The sequence below is a fragment of the Esox lucius genome, chromosome 19 (genome assembly GCF_011004845.1).
Source record: "Esox lucius isolate fEsoLuc1 chromosome 19, fEsoLuc1.pri, whole genome shotgun sequence".
Classification (NCBI taxonomy): Eukaryota; Metazoa; Chordata; class Actinopteri; order Esociformes; family Esocidae; genus Esox; species Esox lucius.
Window position 1 is genome coordinate 31,040,421 of NC_047587.1, and position 19,319 is coordinate 31,059,739.

Consider the following 19,319-nt stretch of genomic DNA (forward strand, 5'->3'; position numbering starts at 1 on the left):
ACTACTATTTTGGAGTTACAGTTGCTTCCACTCCTCGTTACCCAGATACACACACCACAAAGGCTCACTGCCAGAGCTGAGAAATGGGCTCTAAAAGTTTTTCCTCCTCAGTAGATTCAGTGTTATTATGACAAGCCCTCAGCAGAGGTTTGGCCGGGGCAGATATTCCATTCTGGAAAGCCCACCCATGATGAACTGTTTGGAGTAAATACAGTCACAGTCAATTCTGTGTGGTGCGACAGGGCATTAGTTTCAGGCCTATAATGGGACGATCAACAGACAGGACATGTTTTCTACCTAAAGTTGGCTGCAGCATTCAGATTTCACAGAGTCTGTACATTCGTGAGTTATTTTATTAAACTTCCTAAACTAAAGAGTCTGCAGAGAAAAATAGGCAAAGAGCACAACAGAAAAAAAACACATAAAGACAGAGAGAAAGATAGGTAGATATAGAGTGAGTTATTTATTATACCTTTTTCTGCTTTGGCAATGTAAACAAATGTTTCCCAAGCCCGTTAAATCAAATTTGAATTGAATTGTAACACGGACAGGGAGAGCAACAGACAGTGACTGAGACAGATAAACAGAGAGAGTGAGACATAAAAAAAACAGGGAGAGACAGACAGAAAGGCCACAGAGAAAATGTGTGGGTGTGTGTGTGTGTGTGTGTGTGTGTAAGGCAGTCGTCACCTGTGTTGTTTGTGGATGGATGTTCATCGGTGTGTGTGCTCAGTTTGCCCTGTGACCTCAGAATAGAAGCATTGTCTCGTTTGTTTGTTTTGTGTGTGTTTGTGTGTGTTTGAGTGAGGCCGGTCATGTGTGCGTGGCTGCCTGCGATAGTGTGGGTGCGTGTACTGGACTGGCCGACTCGTTTACGGGAAGCCCGTTCCCGGGGAACAGGGAGCTCAGAGGAAGAGAGATGGGACCGGCTGAATGGAGAATGTAAGTCAGTCATATGTGACTCATCAAGACTCCCTCCCTCCGCGCGTCACAACTCACCCCCTCAGACGGCCCGGCTCAGACAACCAGGCTGATCAACACACGCTGGGCCGTTGCTAACACGGGGAAAGGTGGAAATGATTCACGGGGCCCGCGGCTTGGGGGGGCACTGATCGTAATAATATCGATGTTGTGGGTAATTGAGGGGGCCCAGGCGTATTTAGTTTCAGGGGACCCAAGCTTCCTGGTAACGGCCCTGCATTCTGAATAACCATTTTAATAGCCTTAAATGGCAATAGTAAGGCTCATTCTGCCTCTAGAGGATAAGAAACAATGATCTTGTAAAGCCTCATTTGTCACATGATCAGAAAAAAAAACTAAAACCTAGATATACTTTAAGAAACCTTTCGTTCTAGTTTACTGAACAGGGAAACTCCAAATCCTAGTTATTTTTTAAGAGACCTTACAATCTACTCAGCAGAGCAGGAAAAACCCCAAACCCTAGTTATACTTTAAGAAACCTTTCGATCTAATTACCTGAACAGGAAAAACCACCTACCGTAAACGAAAAATGTGTTTATGTGTTTGGTGCATTCAACTGTAAATGACTAGGCAGAGAGGTGATTGAGTAGGCAGTGTGATGATTGAGTAGGCAGTGAGGTGATTGAGTAGGCAGTGAGGTGATTGAGTAGGCAGTGAGGTGATTGAGTAGGTAGTGAGGTGATTGAGTAGGTAGTGAGGTGATTGAGTTGATAGAGGTGATTGACAAGGTAGAGATGTCTGAGGCTAAATAACCCTGATATTAATCTCCTCCAAAGTCTATCAGTGACGGCATGGTGGTGATTAATATTTGATGTGTTTCCTAATCTGTTGACTTAGTTACTCCTCTGCTCTCTCCTCTCCGCCCTCTCCTCTGCACTCTCCTCTCTCCTCTGTCCTCTGCTCACTCCTCTGCCCTCTGCTTTCTCCTCTGTCCTCTGCTCTCTCCTCTGTTCTCTGCTCTCTCCTCTGCACTCTCCTCTGCCCTCTGCTCTCTCCTCTGTCCTCTGCTCACTCCTCTGCCCTCTGCTTTCTCCTCTGTCCTCTGCTCTCTCCTCTGTTCTCTGCTCTCTCCTCTGCCCACTCCTCTGTCCTCTGCTCTCTCCTCTGCCCTCTCCTGTCCTCTGCTCTCTCCTCTCTCCTCTGCTCTCTCCTCTGCCCTCTCCTGTCCTCTGCTCTCTCCTTTGTCCTCTGTCCTCTGCTCTCTCCTCTGCTCTCTCCTCTGCCCTCTGCTCTCTCCTCTGCCCTCTCCTCTGCTCTCTCCTCTCTGCCCTCTCCTCTGCCCTCTCCTCTGTCCTCTGCTCTCTCCTCTGCTCTTTCCTCTCCTCTTTCCCCTCTCGTCTGTCCTCTGCTTTCTCCTCTCCTCTCCTCTCTGCCCTCTCCTCTGCTCTCCTCTGCCCTCTCCTCTGTCCTCTGCTCTCTCCTCTGCTCTGTCCTCTGCTCCCTCCTCTGCCCTCTCCTCTGTCCTCTGCTCTCTCCTCTGCCCTCTCCTGTCCTCTGCTCTCTCCTCTCTCCTCTGCTCTCTCCTCTGCCCTCTCCTGTCCTCTGCTCTCTCCTTTGTCCTCTGTCCTCTGCTCTCTCCTCTGCCCTCTGCTCTCTCCTCTGCCCTCTCCTCTGCTCTCTCCTCTCTGCCCTCTCCTCTGCCCTCTCCTCTGTCCTCTGCTCTCTCCTCTGCTCTTTCCTCTCCTCTTTCCCCTCTCGTCTGTCCTCTGCTTTCTCCTCTCCTCTCCTCTCTGCCCTCTCCTCTGCTCTCCTCTGCCCTCTCCTCTGTCCTCTGCTCTCTCCTCTGCTCTGTCCTCTGCTCCCTCCTCTGCCCTCTCCTCTGTCCTCTGCTCTCTCCTCTGCCCTCTCCTGTCCTCTGCTCTCTCCTCTGCCCTCTCCTGTCCTCTGCCCTCTCCTCTGTCCTCTGCTCTCTCCTCTGTCCTCTGCTCTCTCCTCTGCCCTCTCCTCTGTCCTCTGCTCTCTCCTCTGCCCTCTCCTGTCCTCTGCTCTCTCCTCTGTTCTCTGCTCTCTCCTCTGTCCTCTGCTTTCTCCTCTGCTCTCTCCTCTGTCCTCTGCTCTCTCCTCTGCCCTCTCCTCTGTTCTCTGCTCTCTCCTCTGCTCTCTCTGCTCTCTCCTCTGCCCTCTCCTCTGCCCTCTCCTCTGTCCTCTGCTCTCTCCTCTGCCCTCTCCTCTCCTCTCTGCCCTCTCCTCTGCTCTTTCCTCTCCTCTTTCCCCTCTTCTCTGCCCTCTCGTCTGTCCTCTGCTTTCTCCTCTGCCCTCTCTGCTCTCTCCTCTGCCCTCTCCTCTGTCCTCTGCTCTCTCCTCTGCTCTGTCCTCTGCTCTCTCCTCTGCCCTCTCCTCTGTCCTCTGCTCTCTCCCCTGTCCTCTGCTCTCTCCTCTGCTCTGTCCTCTGCTCTCTCCTCTGTCCTCTGCTCTCTCCTCTGCTCTCTCCTCTGCCCTCTCCTGTCCTCTGCCCTCTCCTCTGTCCTCTGCTCTCTCCTCTGCCCTCTCCTGTCCTCTGCCCTGTCCTCTGCCCTCTGCTCTCTCCTCTGCCCTCTCCTCTGCCCTCCCCTCTCCTCTTTCTCCTCTCTTCTCTGCCCTCTCCTCTGTCCTCTGCTCTCTCCTCTGCCCTTTCCTCTGTCCTCTGCTCTCTCCTCTGCTCTGTCCTCTGCTCTGTCCTCTGCTCTCTCCTCTGCTCCCTCCTCTGCCCTCTCCTCTGTCCTCTGCTCTCTCCTCTGCCCTCTCCTCTGTCCTCTGCTCTCTCCTTTCCTCTCTGCTCTCTCCTCTGCCCTCTCCTCTGCTCTCTCCTTTCCTCTTTGCTCTCTCCTCTGCTGTCTCCTCTGCCCTCTCCTCTGTCCTCTGCTCTCTCCTCTGCCCTCTCCTCTTTCTCCTCTCCTCTCTGCCCTCTCCTCTGTCCTCTGCTGTCTCCTCTGCCCTCTCTTCTGCCCTCTCTGGCATCTGGGTGCTATGCTGTTTGTTTTCTTGGCTTCATAATCACATTTTCTGATCTGAGGTGTTTTTTCCAAGTAGGATTAACAACTCCACACTGATGTGGTCTGAGATCTACCAGCGCACGTAAACACAGTGCTCTTCATATGACCGCTGTCAGCTGACATGGTGCTCATTGGTTAGATACAGTAGATTTCCTTCCTTAAACTGATGTGAAATTAGAAAGATTAAATAGTAGTCAATTCATATTTTGAACCGGTCTTTGTAGCTTTATGATGGTAAACCAATTAAATGATCCATGTAGACCATTCTGACTGCTTATTGCAGGCATTATGCATGTATTGTCCTTGATGAAGAGTAGCATGAACTCTTAAAAGAAATCTAATCCAAGGGGTTCATCACAGGGTGTTTTAAACTGGCTCAAGGCTAACAGGGCAGGTGGATGTAGGACAGGTGGATGTAGGACAGGCCTGCCTTGTCTCATCCTGCTCACTCACTCTACATTTTGGTACTTTAGGCCAAAACTTTGTGTCACATTCTGTCTTTCTAATTATTATTATTACATAATTTCAGACAATTTCCTTTCTTTTCTGACAAGTATTATGGTCATTTGTTGTTTTACAAGAGGTATTTCTTTCTTCTGCTCTTTTTTGGTGTAATGTTTTCCTATTTAGCACTCCTTGTCTCATCCTCACCTGACCTAAATCATGTTTCTGTTTGTTCCTCAGGTGCCTCCCCTGATCCATCCTACCCTTGGCCCCTAGAAGGCCCCTTCTACACCACAAGACAAGCCCCTTCCCCCGTCCTGGGTCCGCCTGCCCCCAGCTCCCCCCCAGCCCTATCCTGTGGCCCCCCCCTGCCCCCCACCACGTCTGCAGAGTGGGTGCCGGCCCCCTCCCCCGGGGGCACCAGTGAGGAGTTGAACGAGCCTCTGGACAAGCCTCTGGAGAATGATGCTGAGGGTGTGTGGAGCCCCGACATCGAGCAGAGCTTCCAGGAGGCCCTGGCCATCTACCCACCCTGCGGACGCAGGAAGATCATCCTCTCCGACGAGGGCAAGATGTACGGTACGCCCCACCTCTTTCCCACCTAGTGCCTGATTTCATACATATATGTGATGACGGATTATACAAAGCCGGGTACCCGCCCAGTGTACACAGGTTCCCTACCTCAGTCTGTTCTGTACATCCAAGAGAGCCCTGTTGCATAGACACACACCAATCAGCCATGACATTATGACCACCTGCCTAATATTGTGTAGGTCCCCCTTCTGCTGCCAAAACAGCCCTGACCCGTCCAGGCATGGACCCCACTAGACCTCTGAAGGTGTGCTGTGGTATCTGGCACCAAGATGTTAGCTGCAGATCCTTTAAGTCCTTGCGAGTCCATGGATCAGACCTGTTTGTCCAGCACATCCCACAGATGCTCGATTGGATTGAGATCTGGGGAATTCGGAGGCCAAGTCAACACCTTGAACATGTTTTGTTCCTCAAACCATTCCTGAACCATTTTTGCTTTGTGGCAGGGCGCATTATCCTGCTGAAAGAGGCCAAAGCCATCAGGGAATATCGTTGCCATGAAAGGGTGCACATAGTCTGCAACAATGCTTAGGTAGGTGATACGTGTCAAAGTAACAAGACCCAAGGTTTCCCAGCAGAACATTGCCCAAAGCCTCCCACTGCCTCCGCCGGCTTGCCTTCTTCCCATAGTGCATCTTGGTGCCATGTGTTCTCCAGGTAAGCGACACACAGGCACTCTGCTATCAACATGATGTAAAAGGAAATGTGATTCATCACACCAGGCCACCTTCTTCCATTGCTCCGTGGTCAGGTTTTGATGCTCATGTGCCCATTGTAGGTGCTTTCGGTAGTGGACAGGGGTCAGCATGGGCACCCTGACTGGTCTACGGCTGCACAGCCCCATATGCCACAAACAGCGATGTACTCTGTGTTCTGACACCTTTCTGTCAGTACCAGCATTAACATTTTCAGCAATTTGAGCTACAGTAGCTCGTCTGTTGATTCAGACCACACGACCAGCCTTCACTCCCCATGTGCATCAATGAGCCTTGGCCACCCATGACCCTGTCGCCAGGTCACCGTTTTTCCTTCCTTGGACCACTTTTGATAAGTACTGACCACTGCAGACCGGGAACACCCCACAAGGGATGCAGTTTTGGAGATGCTCTGACCCAGTTGTCTAGCCATCACAATTTGGCCCTTTGGCCAAATTCTCTCAGATCCTTACGTTTGTCAATTTTTCTAGCTTCTAACACATCAACTTTGAGGACAGAATGTTCACTTGCTGCCTAATATATCCCACCCACTGACAGGTGCCATGATAACGAAATTATCAGTGTTATTCACTCCACCTGTCAGTGGTTATGTTACGGCTGATCGGTGTATTACATTATCACATAAAGTAACTGTATGCGTAGTGTATTAGCAATATATATGTATATATATACCTCCTCACAGCTGTTTTCAGTTGTCCACAGGTTTTCAATGTGGCAGAGGCAGTGAAGCAACCAGGTCTCTGGAGATGGACTTGTTGCCTTCAGATTGTTCATGCTTGGCTACAATGTTGGGTCTGATCTCCTCTGGTTTTGGTTTTCTTTCTTTTCTCCATGCTCATTGTGGTACACAGTGACACAACACGAATATGAGTAATTTTCTCTTTTCAAACAGGTTTAATAAGTTTCATATTGCAGCCATGTGCAACTCACCTCAAGTGAGTTCCATTTAAAAGTAAAGAAGAATCACATGCTTGAAATCTGCTTGAAGTCTTTTTCAAGAAGGAGCAAGTAATATTGTCCAGGCCATTTTAAGATTTTTACCAGGATGAAGATAAGATTTAGTAAATTATTCCGATTTATTTAACCAAATAAATTCAGACAGTAATTGGATACAATATGATTTTAGAATTTCAACAGTGTTCTAGAAGAAATTGTGCATTATATGGGTGCCGATACTTTTTGCCACAATTGTACATACCTGTATGTACAAGCCACAGCCATACAGTATCTCACAAAAGTGAGTACACCCCTCACATCTTTGCAAATATTTGATTATATCTTTTCATGTGACAACACTGAAGAAATGACAGTTTGCTACAATGTTAAGTAGTGAGTGAACAGCTTGTATAACAGTGTAAATTTGCTGTCCCCTCAAAATAACACAACACACAGCCATTAATGTCTAAACCACTGGCAACAAAAGGGAGTACACCCCAAGTGAAAATGTCCAAAAGTGTCAATATTTTGTGTGGCCACCATTAATTTCCAGCACTGCCTTAACCCTCTTAGGCATGGAGTTCACCAGAGCTTCACAGGATGCCACTGGATGACATCACGGAGCTGGTGGATTTTAGAGACCATGCGCTCCTCCACCTTCCGTTTGAGGATGCCCAACAGATGCTCACTAGGGTTTAGGTCTGGAGACATGCTTGGCCAGTCCATCACCTTTACCCTCAGGTTCTTTAGCAAGGCAGTGGTCCTCTTAGAGGTGTGTTTGGGGTTCTTTATCATGTTGGAATGCTGCCCTGCGGCCCAGTCTCCGAAGGGAGGGGATCATGCTCTGCTTCAGTATGTCACAGTACATGTTGGCATTCATGGTTTCCTCAATGAACTGTAGCTCCCCAGTGCCGGCAACACTCATGTAGCCCCAGATCCTTACACTCTCACCACCATGCTTGACTGTAGGGAAGACACACTTGTCTTTGTACTCCTCACCTGGTTGCCGCCACACACGCTTGACACCATCCGACCCAAATAATTTATCTTGGTCTCATCAGACCACAGGAAACTTCTTCAGCAAACTGTTTGCAGGCTTTCTTGTGCATCATCTTTAGAAGAGGCTTCCTTCTGGGACAACAGCCATGCAGACCAATTTGATGCAGTGTGCGGTTTATGGTCTGAGCACTGACAGGTTGACATCCCACCTCTTCAACCTCTGCAGCAATGCTGGTAACACTCATACATTTATTTCCCAAAGACAACCTCTGGATATGACGCTGAGCATGTGCACTCAACTTCTTTGGTCGACGCTGGCACGGCCGGTTCTGAGTGGAACATCTCGTGTTAAACTGCTGTATGATCTTGGCTATCGTACTGCAGCTCAGTTTCAGGGTCTTGGCAATCTTCTTATAGCCTAGGCCATCTTTATCTAGAGCAACAATTCTTTTTTTCAGATCCTCAGAGTTCTTTCTCATGAGGCGCCATGTTGAACATCTAATGACCAGTATGAGGGAGTGTGAGAGCTAAACACCAAATTTAACACACCTGCTCCCCATTCACACACTAATGAGTCACAGGACACCAGGGAGGGAAAATGGCTAATTGGGCCCAATTTGGACATTTTCACTTAGGGGTGTACTCAATTTTGTTGCCAGCGGTTTAGACTTTAATGGCTGTGTGTTGAGTTATATAGAGGGAACAGTAAATTTACACTGTTATACAAGCTGTACACTCACTAATTTACATTGTAGCAAAATGACATTTCTTCAGTGTTGTCCCATGAAAAGATATAATAAAATATTTGCTAAAATGTGAGGGGTGTACTCACTTTTGTGAGATACTTTACATACTTCATTGCTCCCTGTCATTCAGATTTACAGTATGTTATGCCACTGGTGTTTAAAAGTTGTAGTCCCATGCAAATGAACTAACATACTATTTTATTTAGAAGTGTTCCAAACACAGAGACGGATTGGATTGTTGAATGGTATAAGTGTAGTGAGTGCTTCTAGACCCCTTGAGAAAGCTGTCCAGTCTACACAGTTCACCCTGTTCTGCTGATTGACATCTGATAACAGATGGTCTGCCGATAGCTTGTCTGTTTGCCTGTTTGATAGCCGATCCGGATAACCGCTGGTGGAAAAGCCGGGGGCCCGAAATGGAGGCGGGGGGGGGGTGGAGGGGGGGGGGGGGCGGACAGACGGTTATCAGATGAGGTCTGTCATCATGCCTGTCACAGCGCCACCTCCTTTAGCCATTAGCCGCTAGCCATGCTCAAGGCCAGGCTAGCCGGGCCTAGCGAGGTCACGGCCATCCCCCGATGGACTGTAAACCCCATATAAAGCCTGCAATAATGGAGGCGCAGCGGAAGGGGCAGGTGTCACATTCTGTGTCAGGGGAAGGAGGGGCCGGGTGGGGAAGGGCGCTGAGGTGCCCCTTCCTCCCAGTGGGGGTCAGGGGCGGGTGATGGGTGGCAGGGAGAGCATCGGCCCGTTAGGAATGGCATGCACTCGGAGCCGTGGTTCAAGGCAGCTCCACTGTAACCAAATACCAGAATAGACGTTTACCCTTTGAGAGCCTGTCAGGGGAGGGAGGGGACAAATAAACACCAAGGTAGCGGCGTGTTGGGCAGCTCCAGGGGAACCCGCGTTTTGCACCTGTCTCTATTGGGAGGCTGTGTGCGTTAGTGTGTGTGTCTTTATACCTTCCTGTGCCCTCAGGTGCTGTTCTCTGCCATTTCTGTGATTTACCATGTCTATCCTTGCCTACACGCACACACACCCACCCAAAGACACATTTGCCCTGCCAGCCCCCCTTTCGGTCTGTCCGTCAGGCTGTCAGTGGCTAAGTCTGCCTTTCAGCTAACCTCCAGCTGTTCCCCAAGTTCACATCAGCCCCCCCATCATCAGAATGTCAGGGTCACCAGCCCTTTCGACACTTTGCTATGACTCAACTCTGAGCCGAGTCTCATTCTCAGGTCGAGCGGTTGAGAGTAGGTGTGTCTTCATGTCAGGTGACTGTGAAAATATAACAGGAGGTCTATTTAACAGGGCTTGTTGTCATGGAACAGGGATGTCCTGTCTGAACACATGGACAGTGTCATCAACAATGCCACATTGAGATGGGAAACCATTAATTGTATGGCATGCGTGTGGATCATCTTCAATCCATGGTAAATTCCTATATCGCAAGGAATGTTTTTGTCCCATATTACCTTATGCGTTCATGGAATTTTTCTTCTAATAGCTTGCATAGTGCAGGGCATCATGCCTATGACTCACCGCAGCTATTAACTCACCTATTAAGACAACGTTACCCACATCGGGCTGGTTTTTGTTCTGCGTTCAGCCATTTGAAATGCGGTGCAAATGTAAACATTTCCTGGCTTCCCTGGGTCCTAATTGTGCTATTCCCCTAGCGGTCTGTCGCTGTGGTAGAAGGGCTTTCCATAGACATAGGATGAGTTATGTGTGTTATGGGGTGGAGGGACAGACAGTTGGATAACTGCCCTAAGGCCTATGGTATAGAGTAACCAATAATACATCATGACATATTGCTCCAGTCTTATGCAAATAACTGACAGATTATTATGTTTTATTCATTCATTATGTTCTTTCACACCTGCTCTCCCACTGTAACACATATAGTGAACATCTGTTTCCTTATCCTTAATTGGAAGGGTTTTATACGTTGTTGACATGTTTGTCTTAAGGACAATATCACACCAGGCCAGTTAGTGCCCTTCAAGCAGAGAGCAGCAGCTTTCTGTCAGCTCATCCTTCATTAATATCAGCGGAAAGGCACAGTAAAAATAAATGGATATTTTCTGTCCTCACCCAGGTCCCAACTTTGCCATTAAAGTGAGAGATTTGCTGGCAGAAGGCTGTGTGGCTGGAATAGTCTTGATGAAGTGCTTTTGTGTTGTGTGTTTTCGTGGTTGGGGCACAGTGAGGATGCCGAGTTGCTGAGTGTCCCGAACCGTGTACTGGCGTTGAGTACTTGACATCGAAGGTGTTTCTGGGTATTGGTGCTTGTGGATGCTGAGCCTAACCCTGACCAGGGCTTTGTAACCCTACAATCTGTGGTGAACTCTGAGAGGATCCACTCAATTACATCAAAGAACCAGTGGGGCCTTTTCTACTAAAGTGATTCTGGAAGTTAGACAGGGTCTATCTGGTTATGACATGGGTCATATCTCTATAAAGGGTTTTGATCGACTGTCTGAACCTGCAGATCTAAACTGGATTGATAGATGAACGATATGAAATGAAGCCCTTCTCTTATTGATAAGTTAGGATATTTGGGAATAATTCAGGGATGTGTTGAAGAAAAAAATATATACTAACTGATATAAGAGAGGTGGTTGGTGGATACAACAGCCCGGCCGGGATTCCTTTCATTCAAATGAAATGGGCCGAAATGGCTCCTGCGAACGTATTACTACGCCTCACGGACCTTATCTTTGACCAGCACTCAGTCATTGCGTTACAGGGACCGCGCTGTGTTAAATGTCGTCACGGAGGGTTAAGCCGGACGGTTGGCTTCAGAGAGTCCCTGTGCCACATCGTTCAGCTTGCTAGCCTGTCCGAGGGGAAATCGCACCCTGCCAACACATTCCTGCGGCCTAAATGTGACCTTTGTTCTCGCCCACAGACAGAGGCACACGTGTCGCAGGGAAACACATGGCCGGCAGATGTGTGTTCAGTGTGATGCTCACTGTGTATCAACAGAGGGGGTTTGTGTGTACCACGCCCTGGCAGGACGGTGGATCCTGTTCATAGCTGGAGTGCAGAGATGTCGGATGGTTTGGCCGGACGACATCCTGACCATGGAGACCACTGACATTTTTCGACCGTGTCGGTCTCTGGTGCATCTCCAGCTGGCTCCTTTGCTGTCTACTAGATTGGCGGTCCTGGGAGGGTGTGACTGGATGTCCTTTATCGTCGGGAGGGTGTGAGTGTTTGTGCACAAGGGGTCAGTAGGTGTACCATGCACGCGCGCAACCTCGTACGCCCCATGGGGCTGATGCAGCAGGCGGAATGGGCAGGCTGTGTTGGTATGTGAGGAATGCCCTGGGGAGGACGGACCAGGGAGAACAGGGCCGGTCTAGAGAGGAGGCCAGTCTTCTGAGAGGAGTCGGATTTATGACAGAGAAGGAGGGGAGAGCTGCACCTTAGTGTGACACAGGCTGCGCCCTGCGCTAATGCCTCTGACCTTTCCCGGACCCTGACAAACGGAGCTGATGGGGGAGTGGGGCGAGGAGGATTTTTGTGGGCTCCCGGGGTTGGAAGATTTAACCATTGCTTTGCGTTGCTCTGGGAAACTTGGAACTATACCTGGATCTTGTTTCCTGATCTGAGACCCGAACCGTAACCACTGAGATGTGAAGAGAATAAACAGAACCTGGACAAGCGGTTTAAGGACATGTTGTGCTTTCCCAGACCTGAGCAGGCTGAGATCAGATTCTGTTTGTCTGTCACCTCCTGTAGACCCCTCCCAGTGGACAGGGTCACACCATCACACGATGATGACCTCATCACTGTGTGACTGAATGGTTCCTTCTCAGTGTCTGATCTGATCTGGCACTAGGGTCTGGATACTGTTAAAGTCATGCCACCCGTCCATTTCTAAGAGTGGCAGATGCATCTGATACATGTACATAAAGACCAAGCTCTTAACAGCTCATTAATGACTTGGTGTAATGTTTACGAATACAGAATGGTCTGAATTGAACTGGAAACGTGAGCATACAGTGCCTCTAAAGTATTCACCCCCCTTGCACATTTTGTTTTAAAACAGTAAATCAAAATGAATCTGAGCTTTCTGCCACTGATCAACACAAAAAGGGCCCATAAAGTCAAAGTGAAAAAGGAAATCAGAAAATGTTTCTCGATGTATTACAAATATAAAACAGAAAATCTATGATTGCATAAATGTTCACTCCCTTTGCTATGATACACCTGAATTAGCTGTGGTGCAACCAATTGTCTTTAGAAGTCACATAGTTAAATAGTCCACCCGTGGGCAATGAAGGTTTCACACGATTGCTGGTTAAATACACTTGTCTCTGGGAGATCCCGCAGTTGGTTGGTACAATAAAATAAGAAAATCAACCATGAAGACAAAGGAACATACAAAGCAAATCTGGAATAAGGTTCTTCAAAAGCAGCATTAAGGAATATGATGTAAGAAAGGTATTCAAGATGCACAGTAAACTCCATTATTCAGGAATGGAGGGAATATGGCTCAACCGTGAATTTGTCTAGAACAGACCGTCATTAAAAACGAGTCCGGGCGAAAAGGGCTCTAGTCAAGGTCACCAAGAGTCATACGGAAACTATACAGGAGTTACTGACTTCCACAGCAGAGCTGGGAGACACTGCATACTGCAACAGTAGCCTGGGTGCTTCATAAAAGTGGCTTTTATCAGAGACTGGCAAAAAGAATGCCATTGTGGAAAGCAACTCACATCAAATAAGTTTTCCAGAAGGCATGGGGGACCAAGTGAATAAAGTTTCCATGGTCTGATGGGACCAAGGTAGAGCTTTTGTCCCAAGCACTTTCTTTGGCACAAGCCTAGCACAGCACATCATCCTCAGTATACCATCACAACCGTGAAGCGTGGTGGCGGCAGCATCATGTTATGGGGAAGCTTATGTCCATCAGAGCCTGAAAAGCTTTTGAAGATAGTGGGCTAAATGGATGCTATGAATAGAGGGTTGGGAAATAGAGACCTGCAAGAGACCTGGGTGTTGGGAAAAGATTAATCTTCCTGCAGGACAATGATCCCAAACATACAGCCAAAGCCCCACTACAGTGGCTTATAAACAAGGTCAATATCTTGGACTGGGCCAGTCAAAGCCAGAACCTCAATCTAATTGAGTTGAAAATTGCTGGACAACAAATTTTTCTTTCATGTTGTAACACAATAAAATGTGATTAAGTCAAAAAGGTGAATACTTTTTAGAATCACTGTAATTTTAAATCATGGCTGAAATTGGTCCTTTGTTGCTCAATTGGGGACAGCACGGTACTTATAATGCCTGGGTTGTGTGTTTGATTTACTCAGGTCACTCTGGATTAGAGCGTCTGCAGATTACTTCAATGCAAATTATTTTACAAGCACATTGACACAAATCTAAATGTCCCTCTTTATGCGTTAAAGAGGTTAATGTCAATTGTTGGGCTGATAAACATTTGTCAGTATTTCTAAATGATTACATATATGGTGAAACTATTGGTCCGCTTTATGTAGTTATATAATTCTGTTATATGTATGCTAATCTCAAAGTGTTTTCATAAGAATCAGCAGTTACAAAGATTAGGTGTAGTGGTCTAAATTTCAATTTATTATATATATATATATTTACTTACAATGTACTTTCCAAATGATAATTTACTGGTGGTTTGATGTATAACTATAATAAAGCTGGGAAATTTTTGGATATACAAATAAATAAGTATCCGTTAATTATTTTAATTCTTATGATGAGAATGTCAACAAACACAAGAAAAGCATGATTGAAATTGTATTTTGATATAATTTATAATCTGTCCTTGTATTCATAGCCGACCTTGAGAATAGTTCCATTTCTTTAGCCCTGTCCCTCGGCTTTTTACCAAAACACTGGTGTGTGTGCTTTGTGGTGTGGTGTCTGCTTTGTGGTGTGGTGTCTGCTTTGTGGTCTAGTGTCTGCTTTGTGGTCTGGTATCTGCTTTGTGGTCTGGTATCTGCTTTGTGGTGTGGTGTCTGCTTTGTGGTCTGGTGTCTGCTTTGTGGTCTGGTATCTGCTTTGTGGTCTGGTATCTGCTTTGTGGTCTGGTATCTGCTTTGTGGTCTGGTATCTGCTTTGTGGTCTGGTGCCTGCTTTGTCATTGCCACAATTCAGGATCCAAGTGATAAAGTCGCCTTGCTCATTTGAGGTCAGGAAATAGTTATTTAAAAAATCTCAGCCTGACAGAACACCTTCGCAGCATCCAGAGGTTAACTCAGTGACTTTAACGTCACATAATATCCAGTAACTGCCGTCCTTCCAGCACACCAGAAATGTGGAGCACTTTTTTTTTATCCAAAGGGATTAAAAAATATATGCATTTAAGTGCTCAAACAATCAACAAGCGAGTGCTCCCTCCGATAAACAGTGAATGCTTGAGCAGTTCCAAGCCCGAAAATGAAAATAAGATTGAGAGTGAACGGGTGCCGTGACTGGGCCATGTGCAAGGGCAGATGGAGACTGAGGGACGTTTAAGTCCACAAAAGCCTCTCACAAAGGGAGCCCTACAGCTGTGTGTGTGCGCATGAACTTGTGGGTTTGTATGCGCGTGCATCGCCGTGAGTACATGCACGAACACGCTTGTGTGAAGAGGCCAGCATCGCCCTCCTGCACTGAACATAACACCACTTCAAAGAAAACCATCACCTCCAAATTTACTGCGACGCCCTGGTTCTTACAACTGCGTCTCCTTAACACATGAATTTGCCTGCTGCGGACTAGTAGTCACCTATTACATTTTAAAACTGTTAAGAGACCGATTAGTCGACAGTTATGTCTGAACAAGTCCTGTCTGCTACAGCCACATCCCCGGCACTGTGCCTCAGAGGATGGCAGTGGAAATCATGTTTTGCATGCCAATTGGAGGCTACATCCAAATGTTGCTTTATTCCCACCATAGTGCACTATCTTTAACACTGCGGCTCAAAAGCACTGAATGTAGTAGGGTTCCATTTGGGACACCGATTGAATATGATCATGTGTATTGCCTGCCAGCGTTTCTGGGCACCTTGGGGTTCAGGTTGCCTTTCTTCGACCCGACCAGGAGTTCTGATTGGTTAGTCGGGGTAGAGCAGAGTTTTCTGACCCAAGCATCACTATGTGAGGAAGGTCTTCCGCTGGTTGTTCCAGGCTGTGATGTCACTGATCTCTGTATTGATTCACACAAAGATGTGGGGTGAGGGGAAAAGGACTGTGTTTAAGAGGTGATGGCAACTCTGCCCTTCTCCAGTGTGTGCATGTGTATGTTTACCGAACATCCCAACCAGGATAGTAAAACAAGGGAAATTTGATGTCCAAAGTTTTTTTATTTTCTTGGGGGTTAGGTTTAAGGTATAAGCTGCAATAGCGATTAAGGACAGGGTTTAGTGGTTAGGTTAGGGTTTAGTGGTAAGGTTAGGGTCCAATAATGTGTTTGTCCTTCTAGTGCATTACCAGTAAGGACCAGAATTCAATACACAAACAGTACTGACAAGAATCATTTGTCTTGCTAAGGCTCTTTTAAATTTAGGGGCTAGATTAGGGTTGAGTTGGAATTAAATTGTGGAATAAGGGTTTAGAATTAGGGGCTAGATTTAAAATTAGGTTGTTTCTTTTAGAGTTACGGTTATGTTTACAATGACAGATGGGGGTTTGGGGGAGAATAGGAATTTTTTTTAAGTTTAGGGTAAATGTTACGATTAGGGTTAGGTGTTAAGATAAGAATTACATTTAAATTAGGTTTAGGATTAAGGTTGAGATGAATAGGACTTCTGTCCCCCTTTATATATCTGCTCAACGTGTGTATGTGTGTGCATGTATACATATACTGCAAATTGTGTGCGTTTGCATGCGTGCATGCCCTCATGTGTATGTGCTATATTAGGGAGGGAGCTGAGAGGCCCTACGACCATTGATCCAGGTCCTTTGCCCAGTAACCAGAGGAACAAGCTGAAGATTTACTGCAGGCGTAAAGTAATATTCTATAAACATTGACACACACGCCAGCTGCCAACCACCCTCTCCAGGCTAGGCCACAGCGTGTCTGCTCTGAGCCTGGCCTGGGATCGCATGGCTGTTATACACCAATTTGACCTATCTGTCAGCAGCGCAAGCCAACTGACCAGGGCCAGCACACGCATGCACACGCATGCACACACACACACATACATGTGCAGCAAACAAAAATGCATGGTTTGGACATGCCTGGGACATCAAGGTTGTGTTTTGGCTCCAGAATTACATGTTTGCTGGATAAACATCCAGGTACTATAAAGATTCACACACCTAAAGGGCAAATCAGCACATGAACCCACACAACTGTCCCACCACTGTGGCTGATTTTCCCAGCCTCAGTAAGCATTTACATTTCTCCCTGTAAGACACTGTTGCAGTCTATAGTAGCTCATCATCTCCCAGCTGACCTTTATTTACACCCATTCAGCAAGGATATGCAGTGTGGAGCTTTAACAGCATTTAAATTTAAGCAAATCTGACAATATCACCTTTTCAATTAGATAACTTGACCACTGTTTTCAAGACATGTTTGAAATAAAATAAAATGTCGGATCATGTTCATTTTGTCTGGCTCTTACAGGACGGAATGAGCTCATAGCGCGGTACATCAAGCTACGCACAGGGAAGACGCGGACAAGAAAGCAGGTGAGTTTCACTGTTACACCACTGCCCTCCCCCGTCTGCTTCCGACACTTTCTCCCAAAATCCGTGCCCTTTACATAACTCATTAACCGTGTCAGTCCTGTGTCTGAAAGCAGAGCTGAATGAAGCGCTGCCATGACTGTAGAAAATCAGACTACCTTCGTTCCTGACCCTCCATCTCACTCAGAAATGTGCTTCTGCTGAGGGGTTTAGAGGCCAGGGGCCCGATGCACAGACGCTATAGGATCAGATATCGGTGTGTTTCTTCACCACCTTGAATAGCACGACGCCCGGCCTCGTTAGGACACCAAGAAGCCAGGGAACACAGGATCTCTACGTCAGAGAGGAGTCTGGATCTGTAACTCTATCTGGGACATTGGTTTTGATGTGGAGTGACTGACTGATGTGTTGGCATTGATGTTACATTTCAGAGTGACAGGGGGTTCATCTTTGTCCCTTTTGTGATGATGGGATAGGGATGAAGAGGGAGAGGGGGCTAACAATCTGTGAATCCCAAACCAGACCCTCTGCCACATTTATTCAGAGTGCCAACTGTGGTCAAGCATGTCCAGAGAGTGTTTAGGGGATCGATTAATTTTGTGCCACCTGCAATTGATAAAAACAAACCTCAGTAACAATTAAACATTAAATTTAAGATGTATTTCATTTCACGTTTTGAAATCAGATAGTTTTTTTTCTTCATATAAATCATATTTGTGTGAAATTGCACTGGCTCAAAAATGAAATGGCACCTTATGGGATTCCGTTTTGCTCTAAGCTGCATCATGAGAAAGGGTGGTGAGAGGGAAAGAGGCACCATGCTGGTATTGTTTGTCATCAATTTGTTACAAACATGAATATACTGTTTTTGGGCGAACTCTTTAGCAGACATCTGTGACAGATCTAATCTCTTCCTGTCTGTCCTCTAGGTGTCGAGTCACATTCAGGTGCTAGCACGACGGAAGGCTCGGGAGATCCAGGTGAAGCTGAAGGTACGCTACGTGAGTCTTCCCCATTTTCTTTTCATCTTGAACTTGTGCATTGCATTGTGGGTCCGGTCTAAAGGCCACTACAACAGAAAGGGATCGGGTAGAAATATTTAACATTTCAAGATCTACAATTAAACCTTTTACGACTGTATTTAGAACACAGGTCAGTGAAATTCCAGACCTGCTCACCAATGACTGTCATGCCTCATAAGGACCTTGCTTTCAATGAGAATTTAAAAAATGTCTACTATTCTACCTACTCCAATGTCATTTCAAGTAGCATGCGGCTGGCTGGCATTTCTAATGTGTAAACATAATTTCCAGTGTTGTTGGAAAGGTTGTGGTGCTGCGTGGCTGTACACAGAAGTTGCTAGGCAGCCAAAGATCGGAGAGCTCGGATCAGAGAAGAAAAATCCTCATACACCTTAAATCCATGTCATTCCCTCCTCAGTTTGATTCTATGAAAAATGTCTCAATACAACATGACCTTGAAAGACTTGAATTTAAAATGGTTATCCATTCCTACATTTCAACGCAAACAACATAAGACACAGTAAGCAATGAGAAAAGAAGGGTTGTTGATTGAATTTAATAGCCCCCATTTATTAATATGGCCGTTATATAGAATGTTCATTGCAGATGATACAAATCTACAGATGACCGCAATAATACGTGAAGACGACTCAACATCCCTGGCCTCAGGCACTCAGTTCACAATATGAACAAATGCATTTGTCAGGAGAAACATTCATTTTTGTATTGGCCCTTCCAGGCATTCGCATTGGGAAAGTATTTCAATAAAGGGGTTCCTATCTGGTGGTTGAAAGCTTTCCTTAAACACCCCGTCCCCAGCACTTTCTCAGTTTACGTTTCCCATTGCAGATATATACACACACAAGCACGCACAAACACACACATCGGGCAACACAGCTTGTCGTCACCCTGGACGGCGGCCACTCGGCCTTAGCTGGCAGGGCCTGGCAGTCACAAGACTCTGACAGACCTTTTAAATACGTTCTGGTAACTGAGAACACTACCAGATGTACTCCATATTTCAGCTATGCCCTTGTGTTGGCCGGTTCTGGGAATAACAATGTGCCGTACGGCCTTGAGTTAAGCACCCAGAGCGGTTGTGTTCAGCTGATTTGGAAATTAACAAAGTTGACATGATGGACAGAGAACAATAAGGCTTTAATGTAGACAGGAATGACACTGTCATTTACGGGACTAAACCTAGCGCGTGTGTGTGTGTGTGCTAGCTTGATTGTTAACATTAGC

General features: G+C 46.7%; 1 protein-coding gene across 2 annotated transcripts in view; it reads left to right on the forward strand.

Moving 5' to 3' along the window:
• Nucleotides 1–204: 204 nt before the first annotated feature.
• LOC105029403 (transcriptional enhancer factor TEF-3) overlaps nt 205–19,319 on the forward strand; it is a 30,085-nt gene continuing 10,970 nt past the window's right edge. Inside the window, exons 1-4 of one of the 2 annotated variants that reach the window (XM_013139032.4) lie at nt 205–942; nt 4,638–4,976; nt 16,991–17,055; nt 17,982–18,044. In XM_013139032.4, coding sequence (XP_012994486.2) covers nt 816–942; nt 4,638–4,976; nt 16,991–17,055; nt 17,982–18,044 — 594 coding nt within the window. In that variant the 5' untranslated portion in view covers nt 205–815. Of the gene's footprint in view, nt 943–4,637; nt 4,977–16,990; nt 17,056–17,981; nt 18,054–19,319 lie in introns of both variants that reach the window. The other variant, XM_020056528.3, reaches the window with a different exon arrangement.